This window comes from Thermobia domestica, chromosome 4, assembly GCF_964235325.1.
Source record: "Thermobia domestica chromosome 4, izTheDome1.hap1.1, whole genome shotgun sequence".
Classification (NCBI taxonomy): domain Eukaryota; kingdom Metazoa; phylum Arthropoda; class Insecta; order Zygentoma; family Lepismatidae; genus Thermobia; species Thermobia domestica.
In genome coordinates, this window is record NC_137457.1 from 256,437,939 (window position 1) to 256,461,231 (window position 23,293).

Sequence of the window (23,293 nt, forward strand, 5' to 3'; positions counted from 1 at the left end):
TTTCCTTTTTTCCGTCGTAAATCCGAGTTGGTGAGTTGCAAATAAGAGGCTTTACTCCAAACATGAGGGCAGGAAAGCTGGAAGGCTTAAATCTGAAACTTTTCTTACACTTAAAAATCCTACGGGAATTGGTAAGCTTATTTGAGTTCATTAATTTTCATTCAAATAATAATTGATGATTGACTGTAGTGCATATTTCAAGCAATTATCATGCCGAAGTACCTTAGAAGGCATGGACTATCTGCGAATGGTGCGTAAAAAATAGATCAGTTTCGGTATTCCCTGGCAATTCTTAAGTAGAGAAAAGGCGATATGCACTGCTAAAGTCTTCAGACGCTGAGTTACTATTTTTAATCTATTTAAATGCTCATCAAAAGTCCTCAAGGAGGGGTGATCCCAAGAGAAATAATTCATTTTTAAGTACCGTTCGTATCTCAGGTAGCAATTCCTGAAACTGGGATTCAACTTCTTTGCTTGGGTTCCTTGACGTGAAGAAAAAAAAAAAAAAAAAGCATTTAGACGAGTTAACTTCAAGACCAAGTTTTTTTTATTTTTCTATTAGAGTCTTTGTAAACTGACTGTGGAGAACCACCTAAGCTACCGTCATCTAACAAGGAAAGTACTTGGGCTCGAACGGGTGAATACGCACAAAAAGGAAAGCGTGTGTATTGTTAGCACCCCGGAAGCAAACAGTGATGTCCGTTTTTCTGCAAGATGCTGTAAATGTCCGCAAGAGTAGGGCAAAGTAGAATACGTGCCATAACTTGAGGGTGTCTACAAAGTCTAACTCCGTGCCATTTTTGCGGAAAAGGTTGCTGGATGGAAAAATGGGCAAACACGCATCCCATTATTGATAAAGATACATAGTTTGAATGAAAATATTGTGTCCCAGGGTCCCAGACATGGCCCACCTAACAATTTTCAAATAGTAAGTGGCGCCAAGTAGTATATCGTTTGAAAGGTATTGTGAAAAGAAACAAGATGAAGCGGGTCCCGAGTCTCTATGCTCATCCTGTACAAAATGGTAGGCAGTCAAAATGTCAACACAATTGTCATATATATAAAACTCCTGCAACGATACCCAAAACTGAAGACAAAAATCACGGAAAGAACATGACGAGTCACGAGTAAACGAGCATATCAGAACAAAATCCATCTCAACGGAATTTGTGTCGAACTGTGATCAAAGCCAACTCAACTACGAACTATCGTCAGACCGTATATTGTCGAAAAAGGGAGAAAAAACTATCCCTAAGTTGCAGTCGATGCATAATGCAGCACACAGCTACACTATTCATGTTGCAATTTCGTTGAATGGACATCTAACTGACAAAATGTATATATGCTTTCACGAATCCAATGTAAATTCGGTCCCCGTGTTGCACGGGACGTGGAAGAAAGATGCCCTCCTAATGTAGTAATGGACGCAAGTGTGAGCGGGAAGATTGACGAAAGAACATTTTACTTTGTGAATTGCTTTCGCTCATCTACAATCAGTTCTCGGCAGATATCTATCGACCAATGCTTCGTTAGGCAAGGCAGAAAACTGGTTATGACAACAGTGAAACTGTGCAATTTTTCAAAAGTTAATCGATGTGGCTTTCCACACGGACATTACAGAGTGTGAGGTGTTGACATGTGACAATTGTTCTTTTGTTACCTGTGCGTTATGTAGTCTTCTGTACTGCTTTGATCATTTTATTAAGAATCCACATGTGCACTTATGTGTTATCTACGTGCGCCTCCTACTATGATCTCTCTTGGAGGTCCTCTCTCTTGGTCCACACGATTTGGTATATTTGTAATGACGCAGGTAATAATGCAAAGTGTGGGCACAGACACATCTAACGCTGACAGGCAACCCTGATAAATGGGTTGCTTGGGACGAGTGTAATGCTCACAGGCATATTTCCAGGATACCGAAGTGTTTATACCAATTGGGGTGGGGAGGAGGATATGCTAAATCGTATGGAAGTTACTGGAAAAAGTATTTCTCAATATGTTGGCAACACTTACTCGGATTATTTCCTCAGTGTTTCGATGGCCCATCACAATTTTTATGTAGTGAAAATTGATGTAATAAGCTTACTGCAAAATGTGGCACAGATACGTCTAACACTGTGATAGGCAACCCTAACTGGGATAGCTCCTCAGTGCTTGGATGGACCATCACAATTTTTGTATATGTGAAACTAGATGTAATAAGCTTTCAAACAAAAACAAATTCATTGAAATCCATGATAGGAATTTTGAGAAATAAAGGTTTGAAGTTTACAAAATGGCATTATAGTTTTTTTCTCAATATGTTACCTTTCAAATGACTTTATAAATTTCCTATCAGCTCTACGGAAAGTTTTTATTTCCTAATGGTATACAACTTAAAGACAATCTGAATAAAAAAAAAAAAAAAAAAAAAAAAAAGAATCATGTTTCTGTCATAAATAGGAACCGAAATATTATTTTTATTAGTGTTTTTACAAGATGGATTTTCGCGACTGTTAGAAATGGATTTTCTGCTCATTTTCGAAATGCAGTAACTTCTGAACCGCTGATGCTAGTGCAATAAAATTTACATACTTGCAATAGCATAAGAAGTTTTATAACTCTACCAAATCTTAACCAAATCTGCGATAGTGGGTTAAATTTCCCCCAAATTTTGGTCGAATTGACATGGAATGACCCTTTAAATATTCCCTGAACGCAAAGGATTACTACAAGTTGGTGACTGTCATTTCTGGATATGTGAAAGAGAAACACTATAGCTCTGAAAAGCAACAAAAAGAGTAAATTGCTTGAAGTGGTAAACAACGTTATAGTAATAAAGGAAATCCTAACGGGTTATTAGTGTAATTGATAAATAAATAATGATGCTAGAAACCGAGAAGAATATTAAAGTGAATATTGCCAACTGTCATAAACCTTTAACAGATACTGTTAATAAAAAGAGGTAAAGGTGGAATGTTGTGTGCCCACATGAATGAAACTGGAGTAAGAAGGACCACAGATACCCGAGAGATGTTATCGATTGATACGATCATGTTGTTGGTAAAACAAATAGCACAATTACAAATAGATTTCACCAAAGGAGTGAAGAAGATATCAAATGGAATGATGAAACTAAACAATTAATATGACTAACGGAATTTAAACAATAAGGGTCGAAATGAAAATGATAATTGACAGATTGGACAAAGAGATTGACGGAAGAAATTACCAGATGATAACAACAAAAGACAACGATGATGACATTCAAATGATTGCAGAAAGTTTGGAGTATGTTGAGCTACATGAGTTGAAAAATCGAACATGATGAATCGAATCGATTTCTTCATCCCAGACATTATATTTAACTTACCATTGAGAGTTCTCAAAACTATGAAATATTCAAATACATCACCTACCCTTAAGGACATACAAAAAGCGTAACACTAACCGAACATGATGAACCACACAAACACACTACGCTGAGCAGAGCGTTAACCATTACGAGAGAAAACTAAAAGACTATTATGATAGAAGAAAGAATAGACACAGAAGGGTTCTCAACCCCACATTGAGAGCTTAAGCGTCCACCAACCATCCACTGTGTTTTAGAAAGAATACAAGCTGAAATGAGAATAAAGCTGACTGTTTTACATGTGGCAGCAAGTACTGCAGCTTTCAGAATAGTTTCTGTCTTTTTCCATTTATTTTTATATTTTTCTTAGAAAACTGCGAATGTAAAACATAAATCACACGAAAAAGTCACTTTACCTCCCCAAAAAGTAACTTTTAGTGACAAATTTGAAAAAAAGAAACTTTTAGTGACCAACTTGAAAAAAAGTAACTTTTAGTTAAAAAAGTGACTCGCTATGAGCCCTGGAAAAAGGAAAAGCCAGATAAATATGTCTCTAGTAGAGAGTGCAAAGAAAGCCTGAAAATAACAAATATTCCATTTGCCGCAGTTACGTTAAACCTTGGTGAGACAGCATTGTACGTTTTAGTAACCACCTAGCACAAGTTGTTCTGTATTTTAAAGTTAGTTTCTTTTATACTTAGCCTTCCTGCAGAGAACCTGTACTCTTTAGTGCAACTCTTTCTTTAAGAAATACTATCTAAGACAGAGTGTATTTCCTGCGAAGAGAAGTTTCTATTTCAATAATACAATCATGATCCAATAGGATAGCACGAAATATTATCCATTAGGTTCGAAAAAGTACTGTATCACCGGACCAATCTTAGGAAATTTACCGGGTCAATTGAATAATTTATTTAAGTTGGTGAGGAAGAATGAGGGAAAGTCAGGTAGGGGGAATAGTAAAAGTTTAGAAAGTGGTTGTTTTTTATGTACGCGGCACTGTATGTGGAGGCCGACAGACTATTTCGCGGAGAGATACACTTGTTATAATACAGTGGCGCAAAAGGCAGTGTGGAACTGGCGCGTGTATGTCAAGAGTGTGACTATCATGTATGAGTTATATAGAACTATTCAAAAATAACAAGCAACAGTTAAGAAACTGTTGTACACGATTTCCTTCTAGAAATTCGTCAGATTTAAAGATATATTGATGAACTCTTGTAGTGATGTATTGATGAACTCAACGATGATGTATTCCTGCACAGTGTACTGAAGATATATTTTATGTTTAAAACTGAAGCATTACTAGTACGAAACCATGACAAGTGCTATTATAACTTGTATGATTGCCAAATTCATATGCTTTCACTACCCTCGTGTTGTGCATATCCACCGTCTCTGACGCGCCAGTCCATTTGCCCACCTGCTTCGCCCTGCCTGACGTTCAGCGTTCATGCTTTTAGTGGCCACCTATCAGAGGTTAGTTCATACTTTTTGCACTGTAGTTTTTATGCCCCTAACGTAATGTAATGTAATCTAATCGAACCAAATATAACCCAATGCTGTACATTTTGATACTTTTTTCTCAATTTTCAAATTGGTCCGGTGATCCAGCACTAATGCACCAGAAAAATAAAAGTTATGGGATCATTTGAAGCAACTTATATTTTCAAAAATCACTTAAAATATTATTACAAATGTACATGCAAGCTGATTCATGGGCATTGAGGTCTTAAGGCACGTTTTTCTTTTAACGTCCCACTATTATATTCGAATCCTACGGAAGGCACTAATCATAATAATAAAAGAAATCGTAGAATAAAGTGGAAGAACACTGAGAAAAATGATGTTTACCACAAAACCTCCCTGCAACCTGGATCGAACCAGGGACACCACACATAAATGAGCGCTCTACTTCTGAGCCACTGCGGCTCCCTTTATGACGAATGCATATGTATCATAAAACTGACATTCTTTAGAAGCTTTGGAGGAACAACCTGATGGTCCACTCGAACAGACGGTTCTACCAAAGAGAAAATATATAGGTAACATACGATGTGAACTACTTTTCGTGAAGAGTGTGAATTAAGTCGTGCACCGGAGATGAGAAGTAGCTGTTCTTAAGAATTACCGTAACAATTTTGAGTGATAGCGAAGGTATTGTATGTGTAAGTGTGCTCTTCCACTATTCTCGTTAATGCATATACCTCCGCTGTTGACGCCCCTGCTCCTTACGGACGCACTCCCTCGAGCAACCCTGCTCTGACTCGATTAGACAGAATTTCTGCTTTTCAGTGGCCACCTAACACATGCTGATTCGTGTTTTATGCACTAGCTTTTATGCCATACGTCTATACTATAGATACAGTTAGTTTTCCTGAAGTCAATCTGCAAGTAGTAATGCAAATCTTCATAACCTAACCTGAAAGTGTAAGAAACGTGTCAAAATTTGGTAGAACCGTCTGCTCGAGTAATGCTCAACGTGACTGTCAAACCTTGAAATAGATTATTCCTCTAGCAGTAAGAAAATCGTTACAGCACAGAAACACCAATTTTAATCAAAAGCTAAGTTATTACTAAATAAAATTAAGGAACACTGTAATGTCTTACTGTCTGGTTGCAAGAAGACTCTTCCAATCTCTCCAAACTGACCCAGTATCTCCCTCATTTTTGTTACATTCATGAATGGAGGAATTGATGCTATATATATTATTCCAGGCTTTTTTCTTTTAACTTTCTTAATTTCTTTTGTGTCAGTTGTTGGATCATTAAATTCATTTTCATGACTTTCCTCACTATCAGTCATGCCTTCTATCAAATCAGGCGCAGACATTTTAAACAAAATAAAATCGAAAAAATGAAGATAGTACCCAATAGTACCAGACTCATATAGAAATTTCTTCTTCTTGTTGTTCTTCGTTTGCTCTCTCTCTCTATCTCTCTCAAGATTTTTGATGCTCCAGGAAGTCATCAATTGAGCAACCCAGTCGGGAAAATGGGGATCTAAAGAGATGAATGGTCCAGGTGAATCCAGGAACGAAATAAGTAAACACAATCGAAGCAATCACTTCATCCGGTGATCAGAAAAATGGAAACACATGTAGTTGGCAACTCAATCAGCACCTCCCCCACCCTGTTTCGACAATCACAGTCTGCCGCGAATTACATGACATGAACTTACGGAGTCGTGTTGCACGGGCCAAACCGCTCATCAGGGACCATAACGCTTTCGCAAGCCGCAAATGGTGCCGCGACCATGCAACTTGGACCGTTGAGAACTGGAAACGTGTGATATAGTCGGATGAGTCATCCTTCACCCTATTCCCAACCACAGGCCGTGTTTATGTGTAGAGAACGCCCAAAGAAGCTTATGATCTGCAGTGTCTCCGCCCAACTGTGAAACATGGCGGCGGCTCGGTGGTGCTGTTTGCCGCCATATAATGGTTTTCATTGGGTCCTGTGGTCACACTTAGCGGACGAATCACTACCAACGATTATGTCGCAATTTTAGGAGACCACTTGCATCCTATGGTCCGGATGTTGTTCCCGGACAATGACGCCATCTTCCAGGATGATAATGCACCCATTCACACAGCTGGCGTTATTGGAGCGTGGTTTGAGGAACATCGGGATGAAGTTCAACACCTCTCCTGGCCCGCCCAATCCCCAGATCTCAACATAATTGAACATCTGTGGTCCGTCTTGGAAACACGACTCCGGCGACGATTTCCACCTCCATCTTCTCATCTTCTCTCACAGAACTGGCCGATGCCCTGCACGAAGAATGGTGTAAAATTCCACTTGCTACCATTCACGACCTCTATGCCTCCATCCCACGTCGCATCAAGGCTGTTCTGAAGGCGAAAGGTGGCCCGACACCATATTAATCTGGTAAGTTGCAATTTCGTTCAGGTGTCTCCATTTTTCTGATCACCATCTGTATGTCGATGACACTATATACTACAAGCTGCTATGAATAACAAGAGCATTGCACTGTTGTTAATTTTGACACCATTACAAGTCGTAGTTTTTCACTATGTAATATTGTAGCAGATGATAAAGAACGAGGTGGTTTTTGTTAGCTAGTAAGAAAGACACTGTTACGGGGTTAGTGAAATAAACATAGTATGGGATGGTAACCAGGCGTTAGAGAGCACTGAAAGGTCAAGTGGTCAATAGAACCTTCATTTTCTCCGCAATAACACAAACGAGACGGGCGCTGCTGCTGTTGATATTGCTGGATGGGAGCTTGAGCAATATGAAGACGAAGGCGAGAATATAAACAATGATGTTTTCTTGTCTAATTATGAGGGGCCTCCCATTTGCTCGTGGTGGGAATCTGTTCTATTTGCCAGTAATAAATACCTAGTCCTGATCGTTGTTGTTGTTGGTAGGTTTGCCATTCGGTTTGCTGTTTCTGTAGCAGCATCTTGGAGAAAGATGCTGGAAGCTGGAGATCAGTCGGTGTGCCATGTAGTTTTACATATCATCTCAGGATATCACTGACTTCTTTCTCGGGGATTTCACAGTGGGATGGCGTGTGAATTAACGTAACTACTTGATGATTATTGTTTAATATTCATAGCTGTTGACGAATATTAATATGTAACCATGTATTGGCAGATGTCCACGGGGTTCTACATATTCCTTGTAACGCACTAAGGCTATCACTACAAATGTCTACGATAGGTAGTTTCCGTTGTAGGGCGACTTTCAATGCCGTGCGAATTGCCCAAGTTTCTGCTAAATAAATTGATGTATTCGGTGAAAGTCTGTGAGTCCCTGCGTAATTAAGCGCTGGTATATAGTTTCCTGCTCCAACCACAGATCCATGTTCGGTATGCTGATTAGAAGTATCCGTGTATTTTAAAATGGTATTTGAGTGATAAGATTGAATGTGGTGTTCCCAGAGATGGCGCACTATCTGAGGCTGATTGGAGCAAAGACGTCTGAAAGAGACCACCGGTTGCTCAAGTGTGGGAGAATGTAGAAGAGTTACATATTGTGCAGTATAACATGGTAGTTTTGGTCCTAGATGCAATTGATTGAGCCAGTTATGAATACTAACGAATGCTCGATAAATCCAAGGTAGCTGTTTATAATATGGGCGTCGGGTATGGAGGTTGCTATTGTATAGGAATTGTAATTTCGGTAATGATAGGGAGCAGGCGCAGCATATGCGTTGAAGGAGGAATTTTTTAGCCACAAAATGTTTTCATTGGGAAAGGAATTATTCCAGCTTCTTCTAAAAGTGCTGAGGAAAGTGCCATATTTGATTGTCGGAATACAATTCGCTGTGTTGTGGCTTGAAGACGGACGTGATGTTCGCTGATCCGTTTGGGTAGTAGAGTAATATTCCGCCAAAGTGAAGTTTTACATCCATACATTAAGTACTGACTTGTTGCAGGGAGGATATATCTGTTCCCGAACCCTTGTGGCTGATGCAGGACAGCAACTTGAAATAAGGTTGGGGTTTAAGTGCTATTGTTTTGAGTTGATGGTTCCAATTTAGTTTATAGTTGAGATGAAAACCAAAATATTGTAAAGTAGGTGTATCTGGTAAAGGGATGCTATTTACCATGAGATAGATGGGAGGTTGAAAACGTTTTTGGGTGAAGTGAGTGCAAGAAGATTTCGCCCAGTTAACTGACATATCGTTTTCAGAGGTCCAGGAATGAAGTTCTAGGAGAGCGTCGTGCAAAATGCGCAGCCCTTCCATTATGTTAGAAGTTTTGACGTATAACAGCATGTCATCACAGTATTGTTGAATGCGAACCAGTTTTCTAAGTCGTTCATGGAGAGAGAGTATGTATATGTTAAACAGTGGTGGACAGACTAGAGCCTTGAGGAATTACCAAGGATGTAGAACGGTAAGAAGAATATCTATTGTTGTATTTGATACAGATGCGACGCTGTACCAACAAATTATTAGTATAGAGGAGAAAAGGTGTAGGAATTTGGGGTTGTGTCATATGAGTGATGAGGTGATCGAGAATGATGGAGTCATATGCATGTTACAGATCCAGTTTAACAGCAATCAAATACTGACATTTTGAAATGTGTTCCAGATATCGAGAAGAAGAGCAGCAACCGAGTCCAAAGATGACATGCCCTTTCGGTAACCAGTTAATGTAGGTGGGAAGATTGAAAAATATTCCAAGTGCCAGTTCAATTTAGAGAGAATGATCTCAAAAACTTTCGCTAGGCATGAAATAAGAGTAATCGGACGATAGCTCTGAGCCAACCCGATAGGTCTGTGTGGTTTATTTATAGGGACTACCACTAAATCTTTCCATGAAGGTGGAATGGGTCCTGTCCTTCATATCTGAGAATAGATTTGAAGAAGTATGGATCGACCATATGCAGATAGCTCCTACAGGTGTTGATATCTAATCTGATCTCTTCCAGGAGCTGTGGATTACAGAGCAGTTAACACTAGGTTGTTCTTGAAAGGTGATATTCTTGTAGGTTGTTGAAACACTCTCCGGATCGAGAAGAGTTTGGATGGTTCGTCTGTCATTCAATGTTTAAGGCGATGAAATTCGTCAATCCAAGGTGGGAGACTTTCAGTGGGTAATGCTCGTGGAGGAGACTCTGTAATTTGGTTCCGTATAAATGTCCAGATAGAAGACGAAGTAGCCTGTGGGTGGAGCGTGGCACAAAATTGTTGCCAGTGTTGTTTGCGACATTGCTGGATGTATCGTTTATACATCGCCTGGAACTGGCGATAGAGTACATACGTTTGTTGACTTTTCTCTTGAAAAAATGCCTTTTGCTTCTGTTTACTATCATTGAAGAGTTGCTGGCAACGCCTGTTCCATCAAGGAAAATGGAAACGGGATGCTTGAATTCGAGTCTGGCCAGGAATTTGAGAAGGAGATGTGGAGGCTTCTGAGGATGCTGCTTCTATAATATGTATGACATGAGAGGTATTGACGGGAGTGACTTGTGAAGAAAAATACCGGAAAAATTCGTCGGTCGCACTCTGGTATGTTATACGATTGTATGATTGAGGAATGCGAGAAACGGTTGGGGCAGATGGCGAGAGGTTAGCCTTGGGCGTTCTCGAAAAAATAACTCCTTCAAGTGTAGTTAAGATAGAAAAATGATCGCTGCCACCTGTATATCCATAGACACTCCAACTACCCTAACAGCACAAGATGTGCTAGGCATGTGCCATTTAGGTGTCCCAGCTACTTTTTAGGTACCCGACACTTGGCACAGAATATATTCATGTCCTAAGTATGTACTTCCGCTACCTACATTTTTAGGTACTTGTTACACCTAATTGATATTTGCAACTATGTACCACAAATATAGCATTTATATACCTGGCTCAGTTTCGCATTTCAACAGCCATTTGTTTTAATGTTGTCACTTGGGACACATATCTGTCATGTTCTAGGTACTTCCTTTAGGTACATATTCTTTCAGATACCCTAACAGCACAAGATGTGCTAGGCATTCGCCATTTAGGTGTTCTAAATTCATCTCCCACACTTGATGCATTTGTTGCTTTTTTTCTAAGCGATTGTGTACTAGAAGCAATAAACGCATCAACTTTATTAGATGGCAACTCTCGCCGATCATTTGAAAGTGAATATGGAAGAACCATGAAATAAAGTAAATAGATTCTTGTCAATTTGTTATAAAATTACATGGCGAGCAGATTTTATTTGATCCCAAACGGTTATAGTCGAGTATATGCGGTTAAAGGAGCACTCTGATTAGGCAAATGCAAAATACCTTAATAATTTATCCCTCTACGAGCGACGTTCTCTTCATCGTCTCTGTGACCAAGTCGGAAGCGCACACGGCTAGTAATCCAAAGATAGGTGGTAGCCGAGCCGAGGGTAGCCCTAATTGTTTTTACTTGTTTAAAGTGTTGTTTAGAGTCACTTTAACGTAAACACATTTCGCATATAGGCGATTTAACATATTTTGGGGAGTAATATTGTGGTTCATTGACGCTTACGGCATGGGGAACATACCTAGAACATAGTAGGCACGTTCCCGAGGTACATGTCAGGCATGTACCTAGGGGTGGACATAGACTGTGGCTATCACTTGCCATCCATGTGATTTCTTTCTCAGAAGTATACAAAGGCACATACTGGACACATTCGTGGACCTGAGGGAACACGATAGGCATATGCCTGCTATGTAATTGTGCTGTTAGGGTATGATTTGCATACAGAGCAGAACTGAGGATGGTGATGTCAAGTGCACTGGGATGACCATTGAGGTTCGGGAAGCTAGTAGCAGTCCAATCATTTGCGATGAGGTGAGTTGTATGGTCCATTGCAGCAAAAAGGTTCCGGGCAGCTACATTGGTATAACGATTGCCCCATTTTACACTTTTACAGTTCGGATGTCCCCCAATGACACAGGGGCCTTGGATTGAAGTTAATAATTGTTGCCAGTAATTAGTTGTAGGAGGGCTGTCTGGTGGGACGTAGATGTTGATAAAAGTGAGTCCAGAACAAAGCAGTCCGAGAACTTGTATTTTTGTTGAGCAGGCTGGTGGAAGTGTTTAGATGACACGAGCCGGTAATGAGGTGCGGATACCCAAGGCGATCCCACCATAGCGGTCGTCCCGAGGACGGTGATAAACTTGATATCCAGGAATCATTAAGTTGTCTTCAAGGCAAGTCTCTTGTAGCAGTATGATAGCCGGAGTAAAGAAGCGGCATAGTTGCGTTTAAAAGACCTCCTTGCCATGAAATTGTTAGATATTCCATTGGAGTATTCTTAACTGCTGCAACTGAGTCGTTGTTGTATGTGTTCCGATCTCATTCTGTTGGTAGCAGCATTCCCCCTCCACACTTGAGCTTGGTAGTAAGCTCTCACACTATGGAACGTGGCTGCTGCTGACGTTGATGGAAGGGACTGTGGCTTAATTGAAAAATATTTCTTACAACTTTTTCGCCTAAAGGTTTAAATCGGAGCACATAAAGAGTGTCTGATCCTGAACCGTTGTATATTCCAGATGTTGGTTTCTCACCTGCTGCTACAACATCTTTGGTAGTTACTGACGGATCATTAGAAACGTCTGCACATTTGCATAAATTTGTCCTTTCATTAGCATTTTCAGACTTTTCCGTTTGCTCACGCCTTAAAACTGAGACGTAGAGTCACAACCTTGAAAGGCATATACAAACAGAAAATTGTGAATGATATTGACTCCCAAGTTGCTTTGGATTGCTTGAACATGTCACTGATGTGAACTGCGCGTTCCCTTTCTTATTCTGGGATTTAAAAAAAATATTCTTACAGGCAGCATATGTGTGGTGACGAAGAAGAATCAGTACATCGGTATCATCATCAACAGCAACATCCTTCTCACAAGCAACTTCCACTGCAATATGTGCAATTGATAAATCTGCATCTCCTTTTTCATGTACACACTTATATTCCTTCTAGGTGAGAACTGAGTATATGGGTGAACCGTTGTTTGTTCACTTTGTTTGCTAAGAAGTGTTCTTTTCTTTATGATGAGGTTGCTGTTAAGGGATATTAGGACATTAGGCCTGTCATTCTTACATCTTTTACAGATGCACCATCAGAATATCCATCAAGAATATTGCACTGATGTTGTATGTGCACCGCATAATTCCTGCAAATGCCCAAAAACGTAATGCCTTGAATCCATGGTACATGATGTAACAGAGCATTCCATCCAAAATGTAAACGTTGCTGAGAGGTTTGGCTTGCTGTGTTTCTTCAGCAGCAATCCACAAGGCACCCGCAGAAACTGATTTATTCGACTGACATGGAAGGAGGAACGAATCAGACTGCTGCTGGATGGCTGCACAGTTCATGTTTTAAGACCTCTTCTGTTGGTATTTTTTATTAGTTGCAACTACTGCGAGTCGTTGAAACAAGAGACAGGGATCGATCTGCACAACTTCTTTATTAAGCTTTATAATTTTTCATTGCCATTGTCACGGCCCGTTCACTTCGTTTAAAGGTGTAAGATTGCACGTTCTTACCAATCATAGAATGAAGTATGCTTTCTCCTACTTCTTCGTCTCGATCAACATTTACATACTCAGATGCACGCACAACTGATATTATGCTGCGCAACGAGGAATCCGCTTGAAATGGAATTCTGTCAGTTAGATATTCCAACAACTTGTCTGTGTGTTCAGCATCCCTTCGACTTCGGGCCTGAGAAGTGTCACTGTGTTGCTCGCTTGTGTTGTATTTCACCCCAGTGAACTCCTGCATGGCACAGTTAGCTTCAACACATGATTTCACCCATAAATTCACTTGAGAAGTCGTCATTCTTCTTCCTCTTGTCATGCCTCCGTTGAATTTTATGGTTCTCATCAGGACTTGTTCGATGAAATGATCTACTGGTAGTTCTGCTTAGTATTTTCTAGAACGTTGAACAACGTAAAATCCTTTCTGAAACATGCAGTGTACATAGGAGTTTGTGCTGTGCAAGTTTTCCATATTTTGCAAATGAATGTAGATGGTCTTTGCATAAAAGTTATGTCTTTAAGGGATTGAAGCATCTCTCTCAGGAACCTAATGTTCAGATCCCAGTCACCTGTTCTTTCAGCAGTTAGGAACTCTTTCAGAATATATACCATTTGCATGAACTGTATCCACAGTCTAGACGTTCTGCTTGATGAAGTCTGTTTCCTTCCATGTTCCCATAATTACCCTTACCTGCAGAAAATCGGCATTGACCTCAATTGTATGCACGTCAACCTTATCCTGTTTGGCCAACTGTCACACATTCTTCTGCAGCGATAGTCTCTCTTGCTTTTGTATTTCAGTGCCCGACAAACGCTTCTACATATTTTCATCCATAAGATCCAAATGAGGAAGTGAAGTCACGAACCATAGTTGCAAGCATCAGCACAGGAGTGTGCAAACAGACCTCCCAATACAAGAGCACGTTTCATGCGAAATATGTGACTATCACAGATTTAGATAAACTTCTGCAATGTGGATAAGGACTATTTAATTTACCTCAAAGTGCAACTCAGTCTTATTCGCTAGTATTGCATTCCAGCGAATGTTTGATTTGATTTTTAATAAAGCTAACAGCAATCTCACTTGGGATGTGGCCCAGTGATATACTTTACTAATATTATTATTACTTTCCATTTATAACAATAATTCAGATAATACTCCTTATTTTTTCAGGAAGAATTTCTTTCATTTTTTAACGAAAAAATACGTAGCCTGAGAAGGTGAACTTCAATGATTTAAAACACAACACTCTCGCCACATAAAATGGTCTAGCTCCCTTAGTTTCTAAGATAACGAAACCATTTTGATATCATTGGAAAGAACAGATTCTACTCTACAACTTTTATTACGAATTAAGTTTTGGTATCTATCACGTTTTCATAGTTATGTGCCAATTTCTTTAGGTTACAAACTGATTATAACGTAATTTTGGGGAGAACAGCCGCCATATTTCAATATGACAGCACCATTGCAGGACTTACCAGCTTTGTTCACTTCTATGATCTATTACCATCAATTTGACACAAGAACGAAGTTCCTATGTTAGTTCTGTGAGAAGATATATCTTATGTTTCAAAGTAAAGTGTTCAGTTCCAATATCCAATATGAAGGCTCAAAATGGCGGGAAAATACACGTCACATTTTTTTTTTTGTTTAAATTGCCTTTCACTACCATAAAATCGAAACACAGTTTCTGTTTCAATTTGTTCCTGTAAGGTACAGTTTTTCATTATTTTGACTGGTCTAAAGTGCCCGTGAGGTAACCCTTTAGACCCACGTCAATTTTGGCGTTTTCCTACATTTTCAGTTAGTGACTTATTGCTCAAAAACTATTTACTCGATTGATATTGTTAAGGCCTGTTTTTAGAAGAGAGATTTGGCTAATTTTTTCTGTTATATTTCAGTGTTGCCAACGGGAGGAAAAGTATTGAGGAAAATGTAGGGATGAAAATTTACAAAAAATCCTTGAACGAATTTCAAGACTTTTTGTAGCTTGCATCACTGCTGTCACATGGGTCCAAGTCACATAAAAGAATTCTTTGGTGTATTGACAAGATACAGTGAAAATCTGAAGTCGCTGGCTGCCATACAAAGAGAGAAAGATAACATTCTCTATGCCGAGGCTACAGCTTCCCTAATTATGCTATTGGAAATTTTATGGTGAATCCTGTAGGCCAAAGATGAGGTTTTCAGCTTGTGGTACGTTTGTTTCCAATGTAGCTAGGAAGAGGGGACTAATGGAGGGAGAAATTTGAAATTGTAAGAATTTTTCACCTAAAATTGGGATTTATCTTTTGAGCTCGAAACACTGCCACCAGTTATCTGAAAATAAGCCTTAGTACCACACTAATATATTCTACAAACATCATGGTGATATCTAACAAAGTAAGCATGAAATTATATATATATATATATATATATATATATATATATATATATATATATATATATATATATATATATATATATATATATATATATATATATATATATATATTATTCTACCTCAGAAATTCGCCATTTTCTTACCATTTACAGAACATGGTTTATTATGAAACTCAACTGTACTTCCTCTAATTATCCTATTGAAACTTTTTATGATGCGTTGCGTAGGCTAAGGACGAAGCTTTCAGACAGTGCTACCTTTGTTCGAATGTGGCCAAAAAGAGGGAAATAATAAAGACAAATGGGAATTTTCCAAGATTTTCCCTTAAAATCGGGAATTATTTTTGGCTAGACACACTGCCACCAGACAGACAAACTATCGTAAAATAAACATTGGTACACCACTAATATATCCTACAAGTATCATGGCGATATTTAAGAAACAAAGCTTCTAATCTGAAAAAAAAAATTACGGTAAGTAGAAAAATAGGAAAAACTAAAGAAATAAAGGGTTAAAGCCTAAATACGAATTTTTCGATCGCCTCCTAATTTCCCCACTGTAACGATCTGTACCTGCTTTTGTTCAGTAAGGACCAATGTTCGACTGATGTAAGTTGACACTTGCGCTCAGACATACGAGGGGGAACCCCCCCCAAAAAAAACGGGAATTGTGCTGCAGTGGGGAAGGAGAGTGGGGGAACCCATTGTTGGACAGTTGTCCGTTACGATCACGCCACCTGCGCCAGTGTGCGAGTTGTGTCGCTGTGAGTGCATCGGTTCGCTCTTGAGAGTTTGCTTAGTAAAACAACTTTTTCCAGTTCGGCGAAAACGTGATGGCAGATTATCGAGAGCAACGGGCGGCTGTAATTTTTTTTCCTATTGGGGAAATCGGCCGCGGAAACTACAGTAATGCTGAAGACTGCTTATGAGGATGCTGCTCTAAGTAAAACCAGAGTATACGAGTGGTTTGCACGTTTTAAAAATGGAGAAATGTCAATTGAAGACCAACCCCGTTCAGGACGCCCCTCAACGGCAAGAACTGATGAAAACGTCGAAAAAATCAATGCCCTCGTTCGTGAAGATCGTCGCCGAAGCATTGATCAACTCTGTGAGATGTCTGAAATATCGTGGAGTTCAATTCAGAGGATTTTATCAGAAGATTTGCACATGAGAAGGGTTGCAGCCAAATTTGTCCCTCGCCTTCTCACAGACGAGCAAAAGGAGCATCGACTTGAGCATGTGTTGAACTTCAAAATCAGCTCAAAGAGAGCCCTGACTTCTTTGCCAAGGTGATTACTGGTAATGAATTGTGGTGCTATGGCTACGACCCCGACTCAAAGCAGCAATCATGCCAGTGGAAGACAAGTGGCTCTCCTCGTCCCAAGAAAGCTCGCCAAGTGAAGTCACACATCAAGACAATGCTCATTTGTTTCATCGATTGCAGAGGTGTTGTTCACGCGGAGTTCGTTCCCCAGGGTCAAACTGTTAACCAGGGGTTCTACTTAGAGGTTTTGAAAAGATTGAGGGAGAGTATCCGGGAGAAAAGGACAGATCTTTGGCGCCCAGGCGAATGGTTCTTCCATCATGACAACGCTCTGGTCCACACCGCCCTCTCCGTAAAGCAGTTTTTGACCAAAAACGGCATGACACCAATTGTGCATCCCCTACTAACCGGATCTAGCCCCCTGTGATTTCTTTTTGTTCCCCAGACTCAAATGTAGCATGAAAGGAAAGCGTTTTGTCACTGTGGAGGAGGTAAAACAAAAATCGCTGGAGGTCATAAAGAAGATCCCGATAAGTGAGTTTCAAAACTGTTTTGAACAATGGAAGGATCGTTTGCAGGAATGCGTTGCGGTCCATGGACAATACCTTGAAGCTGATGAAAATTTGGTGTAAAAATATTAAGAAATAAATAAGTTATGACAAATTTCCCGTTTTTTTGGGTCCCCCCTCGTATAGGTAGGGATTTATAAAGAAAAATTTCGATTTTTTGCCCAAATTGAGGGACAATTTTAATTTCCCTAGTTGGCAACACTGCCAGCGGGCCAGTCCAGTTGATATCAACAATTAGGTATTCATCCGAGGTATCTATCTGACAAGTCTTAAGGAGGTCTCTCTACAACGAAGGAAACTACAGGGAAAAAAGAAAATTCAAAATTCGAAATTTTTCGAATGTTTGACTTTGCACTGAAATTTGAGAAGAAAATTCGACACCCAGAAGAAAAAGAAACTAATATGATAAACTATGGTCCAACCATATTTGGCCAAAATAAATTATCGCGATATCTTAATTAGTGTACAAACAGGAGCGGATTAAAAAGTAACAGACCTGTGTGTGCCACTTTGGCCATCTGGGTCCGAAACGATTAAGAGTTCCATATAATTTTCAAATTTACGTTAGTAATATGGAAGCAATGAAAACACATCGAGATATTACCTATAACTTGTTTGCTAGCGTACAAATACAAATTCAACACGTAAGGTAAGTAATTTTATGCCATATACAGTGTTTTGTGTTGCCCTCGTTTATGTGTATACGCACTTTTGCTTAAGCGTCTGTTCTTTACGGACGAACCCTTAAGCTTCCGCTCAGCTGCCCTGCTGCGCTCCTGCCCTGACTCAGTTAGATAGCATTCGCGCTTTTTAATGGCCACCTAACACAAGTTGGTTAGTGTTTCTACACAATAGTTCTTATCATGTATATACGTGAAGCCTCCATACAGTCAATCTATACAGAGGAATTCAAGTCCACACCCTAAAATGATTGTTTAAGATACAAATAGTCGATTTACTGAAAAAGAAATATTTATGCAAGGAATTTATGTATGGACCCGTACAATATATCTATACTGAGAGAATTCCATCTAACAAAGTAAGGTAGGAGCGCAACAGGTGATCCACGCCAGGCCCGTATTCAGGGGTGTCTAGTGGGCCGGGTCGCTCTAAATTTTTACTGGCCCCCTAAACTTTTTACGATAGGCTTTCAAATGAACTATAATACAGTGAAGGACTATAAAATGGTTACATCGGGCCCCCCTACATTTTTGGGCTGGCTATCTGCCTGACTCACACATTAGTGCGTGAATGTGTCCGCAGTGACTAGGCGCACCAGCGTTGGTGACTATACACGTAAACGAGGATTATGCATAAATTAGGATGTTTTATTGCATAAATGAGGATGTGTTATGGGACATGCAATAAATGAGAATGTGTTATTGCTTGAGGATATGTTATATATATTCCCTGCATGTGCCACAGTGTTACGACATTTCTATGATCACTTTGTATACTGCCTCTACATAGCACTTTACTTCATGATGGGTTCCTTATGGAGTATTTTGTACTAAAGAGCATACTTTGCGTTTCGTACCTAATTATGCATGTGAGAGGTAAGACCCGATATAATTCGGGTACTTAAACACTGATATTCCAAACACAAACAATTCATTTCTCTCGTAAAGTTTATAAATCTGTGTTTATCTAAATTGGGTTAGCGTCAATTTTTTGAATTAACAGTTTAGTACAGGCTTTTGTTTGTTAACTTTTTATATAAATCACAAAGAAAATAAACTTTTCTTTATAAGTTACTAGTTGAGTTTGGTTTTTATAATTGCATATGTATGGTTAACGTGGAAAATTATCGGACAAAGTGTTAAATAAAATAGCGCATTTATTGTCCTACGTTAGAGTTTTATTTTCGTTTTCTGTCTATGTGATCTGTGTTTTCTGTGCTTATGATGTTTAATGTAATGTTTCTACAATTATAATTTTACTTCGATTCGTGAGTACTATTCTAATCTTTATATTATTATCTTTATATTATAATCTTTATATTATATTTATATATATTACGTTGTTTTCATTGTTTATTAATATTTATAATATTCTAAAGTTATTCAGAAATAGTCGTGATGCATTAAATTGAATAAATGTAATCAACCTTCTTCTCTACTGGAAATAGTTTAGTAAGATATTACAGAAATAATTTTATTCTCAGAACAATAGTGTCTACCTTCGTAATGCAAATAGAAAAAAATAGTATTGATACGACAATAAGCATAACAGTGCTGGTGCAGAATAATAATCCATAAATATGTAGATTTTTCGTAAGAAATATATATAATGTCATTTTAAAAGAGGAATGTGTAAGTAATAAAAATATATGGTATCTTACCTCTGACATGCCTAACCATATAGAAGTATGTAATGCAAAGTGTATTCTTTTAACTGCACATTAATCCATAATTAAACTATGATGAAGTCTACGTTTTTGCAGCGTGTTAAGTCATGATCAGTAGCGATAAACGTGTTCTACAAGTAAGGCAATTAGTAACAAGGTCACAGTGGCCACCATTTCTTACCAACTTTTGCAAAATCTGCTGAGGGTAACACAAAATATGCGGAAAACAATTATAGCTGCTACGCCGATTATAACAAAGTAAAAGGCAAATTTAGTGTTGTATACAACCGTTACAGAATATGGCCCAGTATGTTCTCATTATCCTCGGTTAGTGCTTGCTCACCATCACTGACATGCCTGCTCATTACGGACGCACCCCTCTATTCCACGCGGGTGCTTTTAAGTGGTCACCCAGCAACACTTTATACAGTGGAGTCACATATGCAGTTCAAAGAACATGTGAACCACCAAATAATATCGTTTATTGTTCCTTTAGATATTTAATAGTACAGAGGAGTCCAAAAAATTTACTCATTATTTGCTATTTCGTATTTGATGACAAATTTGACTTGATGTGACATTTTTTTGGCACAGAAGGGTTATGGTATGTGTTCGAAATGATCACCAGTAGCTTCTATATAACGCTCATGGCGTCAAATTACACACCGAACTACGGCTGTTAATGTATCTGGCATAATGGCGGCACATGACCATGATTTTAACAAGTAGCTCATCGATTGTTGCTGTTTTTTGCCGAAACACATCATTTTTGACGGCCTGCTAGAGGTAGAAGTCCAGAGGTGTCAAATCGGAAGACCGAGGTGGTTACTCAAAAGGAGCTATTCGCCCAACCCACCATCTGGGTAGAATTTTATTGAGGTACAATCTGACATCTAGATGATAGTGAGTTGGCGTTCCGTCTTATTGAATGTAAGCAAGTTTATCACTATACAGTTTCGGATGACAGGCAAAATCATTGTCTGAAGCATATCAAGATACCCTCACCAGTTATAGTACCATCGAAGCAGGGACCAATCACACCACACACTGGTAGACCACACCACATAGTTACGTGATTCACTGTCCACATGCCCAGTAGATACAGTTGTGACAGTTCATAGTACTGTTCAGTTTGAATTGCACCTCGTCAGTTCCACACAGATTTCCCTGTGAATTTCACGTCCTCGCTAACCATGTGCTGAAACAATTCACAGTATTCTATTCTTCTCATTCGTCGCATGCATACCTTGAGGTGCATACCTGTACTTCCACTTTGTGCTCTTCAGAATGCCTCTTTCACTTAACTGGCTGAACCTACTTTCGCGCGCTCCCTTGTTCAATGATATTTGCGGTGATCGGGTGAATGTTGCAATACCGCAGGACTGTAGCTGTTCGTAGTCAGTCGGATCTTTCCATGTATTGTGCACATCTTTAACTGTTCCGATGCTCCGAATTTATCGCGAATCTGGGCAACTGTTCGATGTGTTGGAGGCGGTGTTCCAAACTTTCTCTGGCAATGCCGTTGTTATCTCGTGAATGTTCTTGCACCAGTACAACCTTGCATTCAACAAACGATAAGCGAACCTCATTCTTGTTCTATTCGACTGTCTTCTGCTCCGCTGGCTAATATGACTGGTGCGTTTCACCACCAACCACAAGCATGCACAGCAAAAATTGTCAGTTCCGCTCATCATGACAAATTTAATACCTTACACTACACTACGCATTTGATTAGTAAGCTTTTTTGTTTAGAAATTATTTAATTACAAACAGTGAGTACATTTAAGGATCCCTCTATATTTAGAGTACATTATAATTCCGTTGCTTCTTTTCTTTTCTGTAAAGTATAGACACAAGAAATTTCGCGCTCCATCATCACATCACGTTCAGAATAGGACAGGGAACGTAATAGGCTACTCTGTGTGTAGTACAGAAGGGCGGGCAGCTGAACGGGGGAACTGCGGTCCCCCAACATTCAAAAGATTTGAATGTGCAGTGTTGACAACTTTTAATTCCATGTGACAATTTAAACAGGATCAAAGAATAAACAGATTCTCACGTACATGAGCCCCCCTGCGAGCCTTTGGTTTGACAAAGAAAGACTTTACATTCTGTGTTTTCTATCACTCAGTGATACGAGGGTCACTACGAAAGTTTTGAGATGTGAAATAACTTACATACTTAAAATCAATTTAACACTTACATTTTCTCAAAGTATTCACCATTACACTGTACACACTTTTGCATCCTCGAAAACCACTTTTGGAAGCAGTGTTGCCAGTCTTTTTCTTCAAGTGTTGAAAGTTCATTCTCGTAAGCCACTACAGCTTCTTCAGGGCTGCAAAATCTCTTCCCACGCATGCGATCTTTAATCCTGGGAACAGAAAAAAATCACACGGGGCCAGGTCAGGGCTACACGGGACCATGTCATAAGTCTGACCTCCGTAGATTTTAAAAACTGAATTTTGATGTTGGCCGTGTGTGCGGACGCGTTGTCATGATGAAGCAGGATCCCACGCAATCCAGTTTTTGGACGCCGTTCCCGAAGCTTCTCGAACACTTTTGTTAGGTAAACAGTGGTGTACCACTCAGCAGTAACAGTCCTTTGTTCTTCAAGTGGAACAGTTGCAACATGGCCAGATTTAGAGAAGAAAGTTTGACATCCTCTTCCCCACATTTCGCGGTCGCTTCACTTTCGTGAGTGGATTTTCGTCGGGAAAGATCCGAACTGTAGACTGGCGTTTATTTTCAAGGTCAAATTGATAGATCCAAGTCTCATTACCAGTAACAATGTCAGAGACGCGTCGAGAATTGCATCCATCAAATCTTGCAAGCATTTCTTCACACCATTCCACACGCATGCGCTTCTGCTGTTTAGTCAAAGTGTGAGGCATCCAACGAGATGAAACCTTCCTGAGCCGAAGATGATCATGAAGAATTTTTGTTACTGCTGGAGATCCAATGTTCACTGTAGATTCAATGTCCTTGAAAGTTGTTCGAGGATTTTCTCGAATCATTTGTTCCACAGCGGAAGTGTTTTCATCTGACACAGCTGTTGCCGGACGTCCAGCTCTCTCTTCATCTTTAAGCGATGTCCGGCCTCTTCTGAATTCAGCAAACCACCGAAAAATTGTAGCACGGGAAGGAGCAAGGTCCCCAAATGCCCCCTGCAAACGGTCAAGGGTTTGTGTCTCGTTCAAACCACTTTTGAAATCGTAAAGGATCATTCCCTTTCGAGCTAGATTCTAGACAGCCGAATACTGCTCATCAACAAACAAGTGAAGGCGATACGGCCACGCCAATAAACGAGGTGATTTGAAACTTGCTTCGCTTCTTTGCTCTGGATACCACTACCGAACGCAATTATTGGAATTCAAATACTGTGCCGTAACAATGCGTATCTG

The 23,293-nt window shown here is 39.5% G+C and overlaps 2 protein-coding genes and 1 pseudogene across 2 annotated transcripts in view; 2 read left to right on the forward strand and 1 right to left on the reverse strand.

Moving 5' to 3' along the window:
* The window catches only part of LOC145684000 (activator of basal transcription 1-like), a 38,252-nt gene extending 32,019 nt beyond the window's left edge, over positions 1 to 6,233 (reverse strand). Inside the window, exon 1 of the mRNA XM_081755786.1 lies at positions 5,948 to 6,233. Coding sequence (XP_081611912.1) covers positions 5,948 to 6,170 — 223 coding nt within the window. The 5' untranslated portion in view covers positions 6,171 to 6,233. The remainder of the gene's footprint in view (positions 1 to 5,947) is intronic.
* Positions 6,234 to 16,618: 10,385 nt separating this feature from the next.
* Positions 16,619 to 17,002, forward strand: LOC145683104 (protein GVQW3 pseudogene; annotated as a pseudogene).
* A 2,360-nt stretch (positions 17,003 to 19,362) lies between these two features.
* LOC145684001 (cilia- and flagella-associated protein 20-like) overlaps positions 19,363 to 23,293 on the forward strand; it is a 47,698-nt gene continuing 43,767 nt past the window's right edge. Inside the window, exon 1 of the mRNA XM_081755787.1 lies at positions 19,363 to 19,490. The gene's annotated coding sequence lies outside the window, so the exon portion shown is untranslated. The remainder of the gene's footprint in view (positions 19,491 to 23,293) is intronic.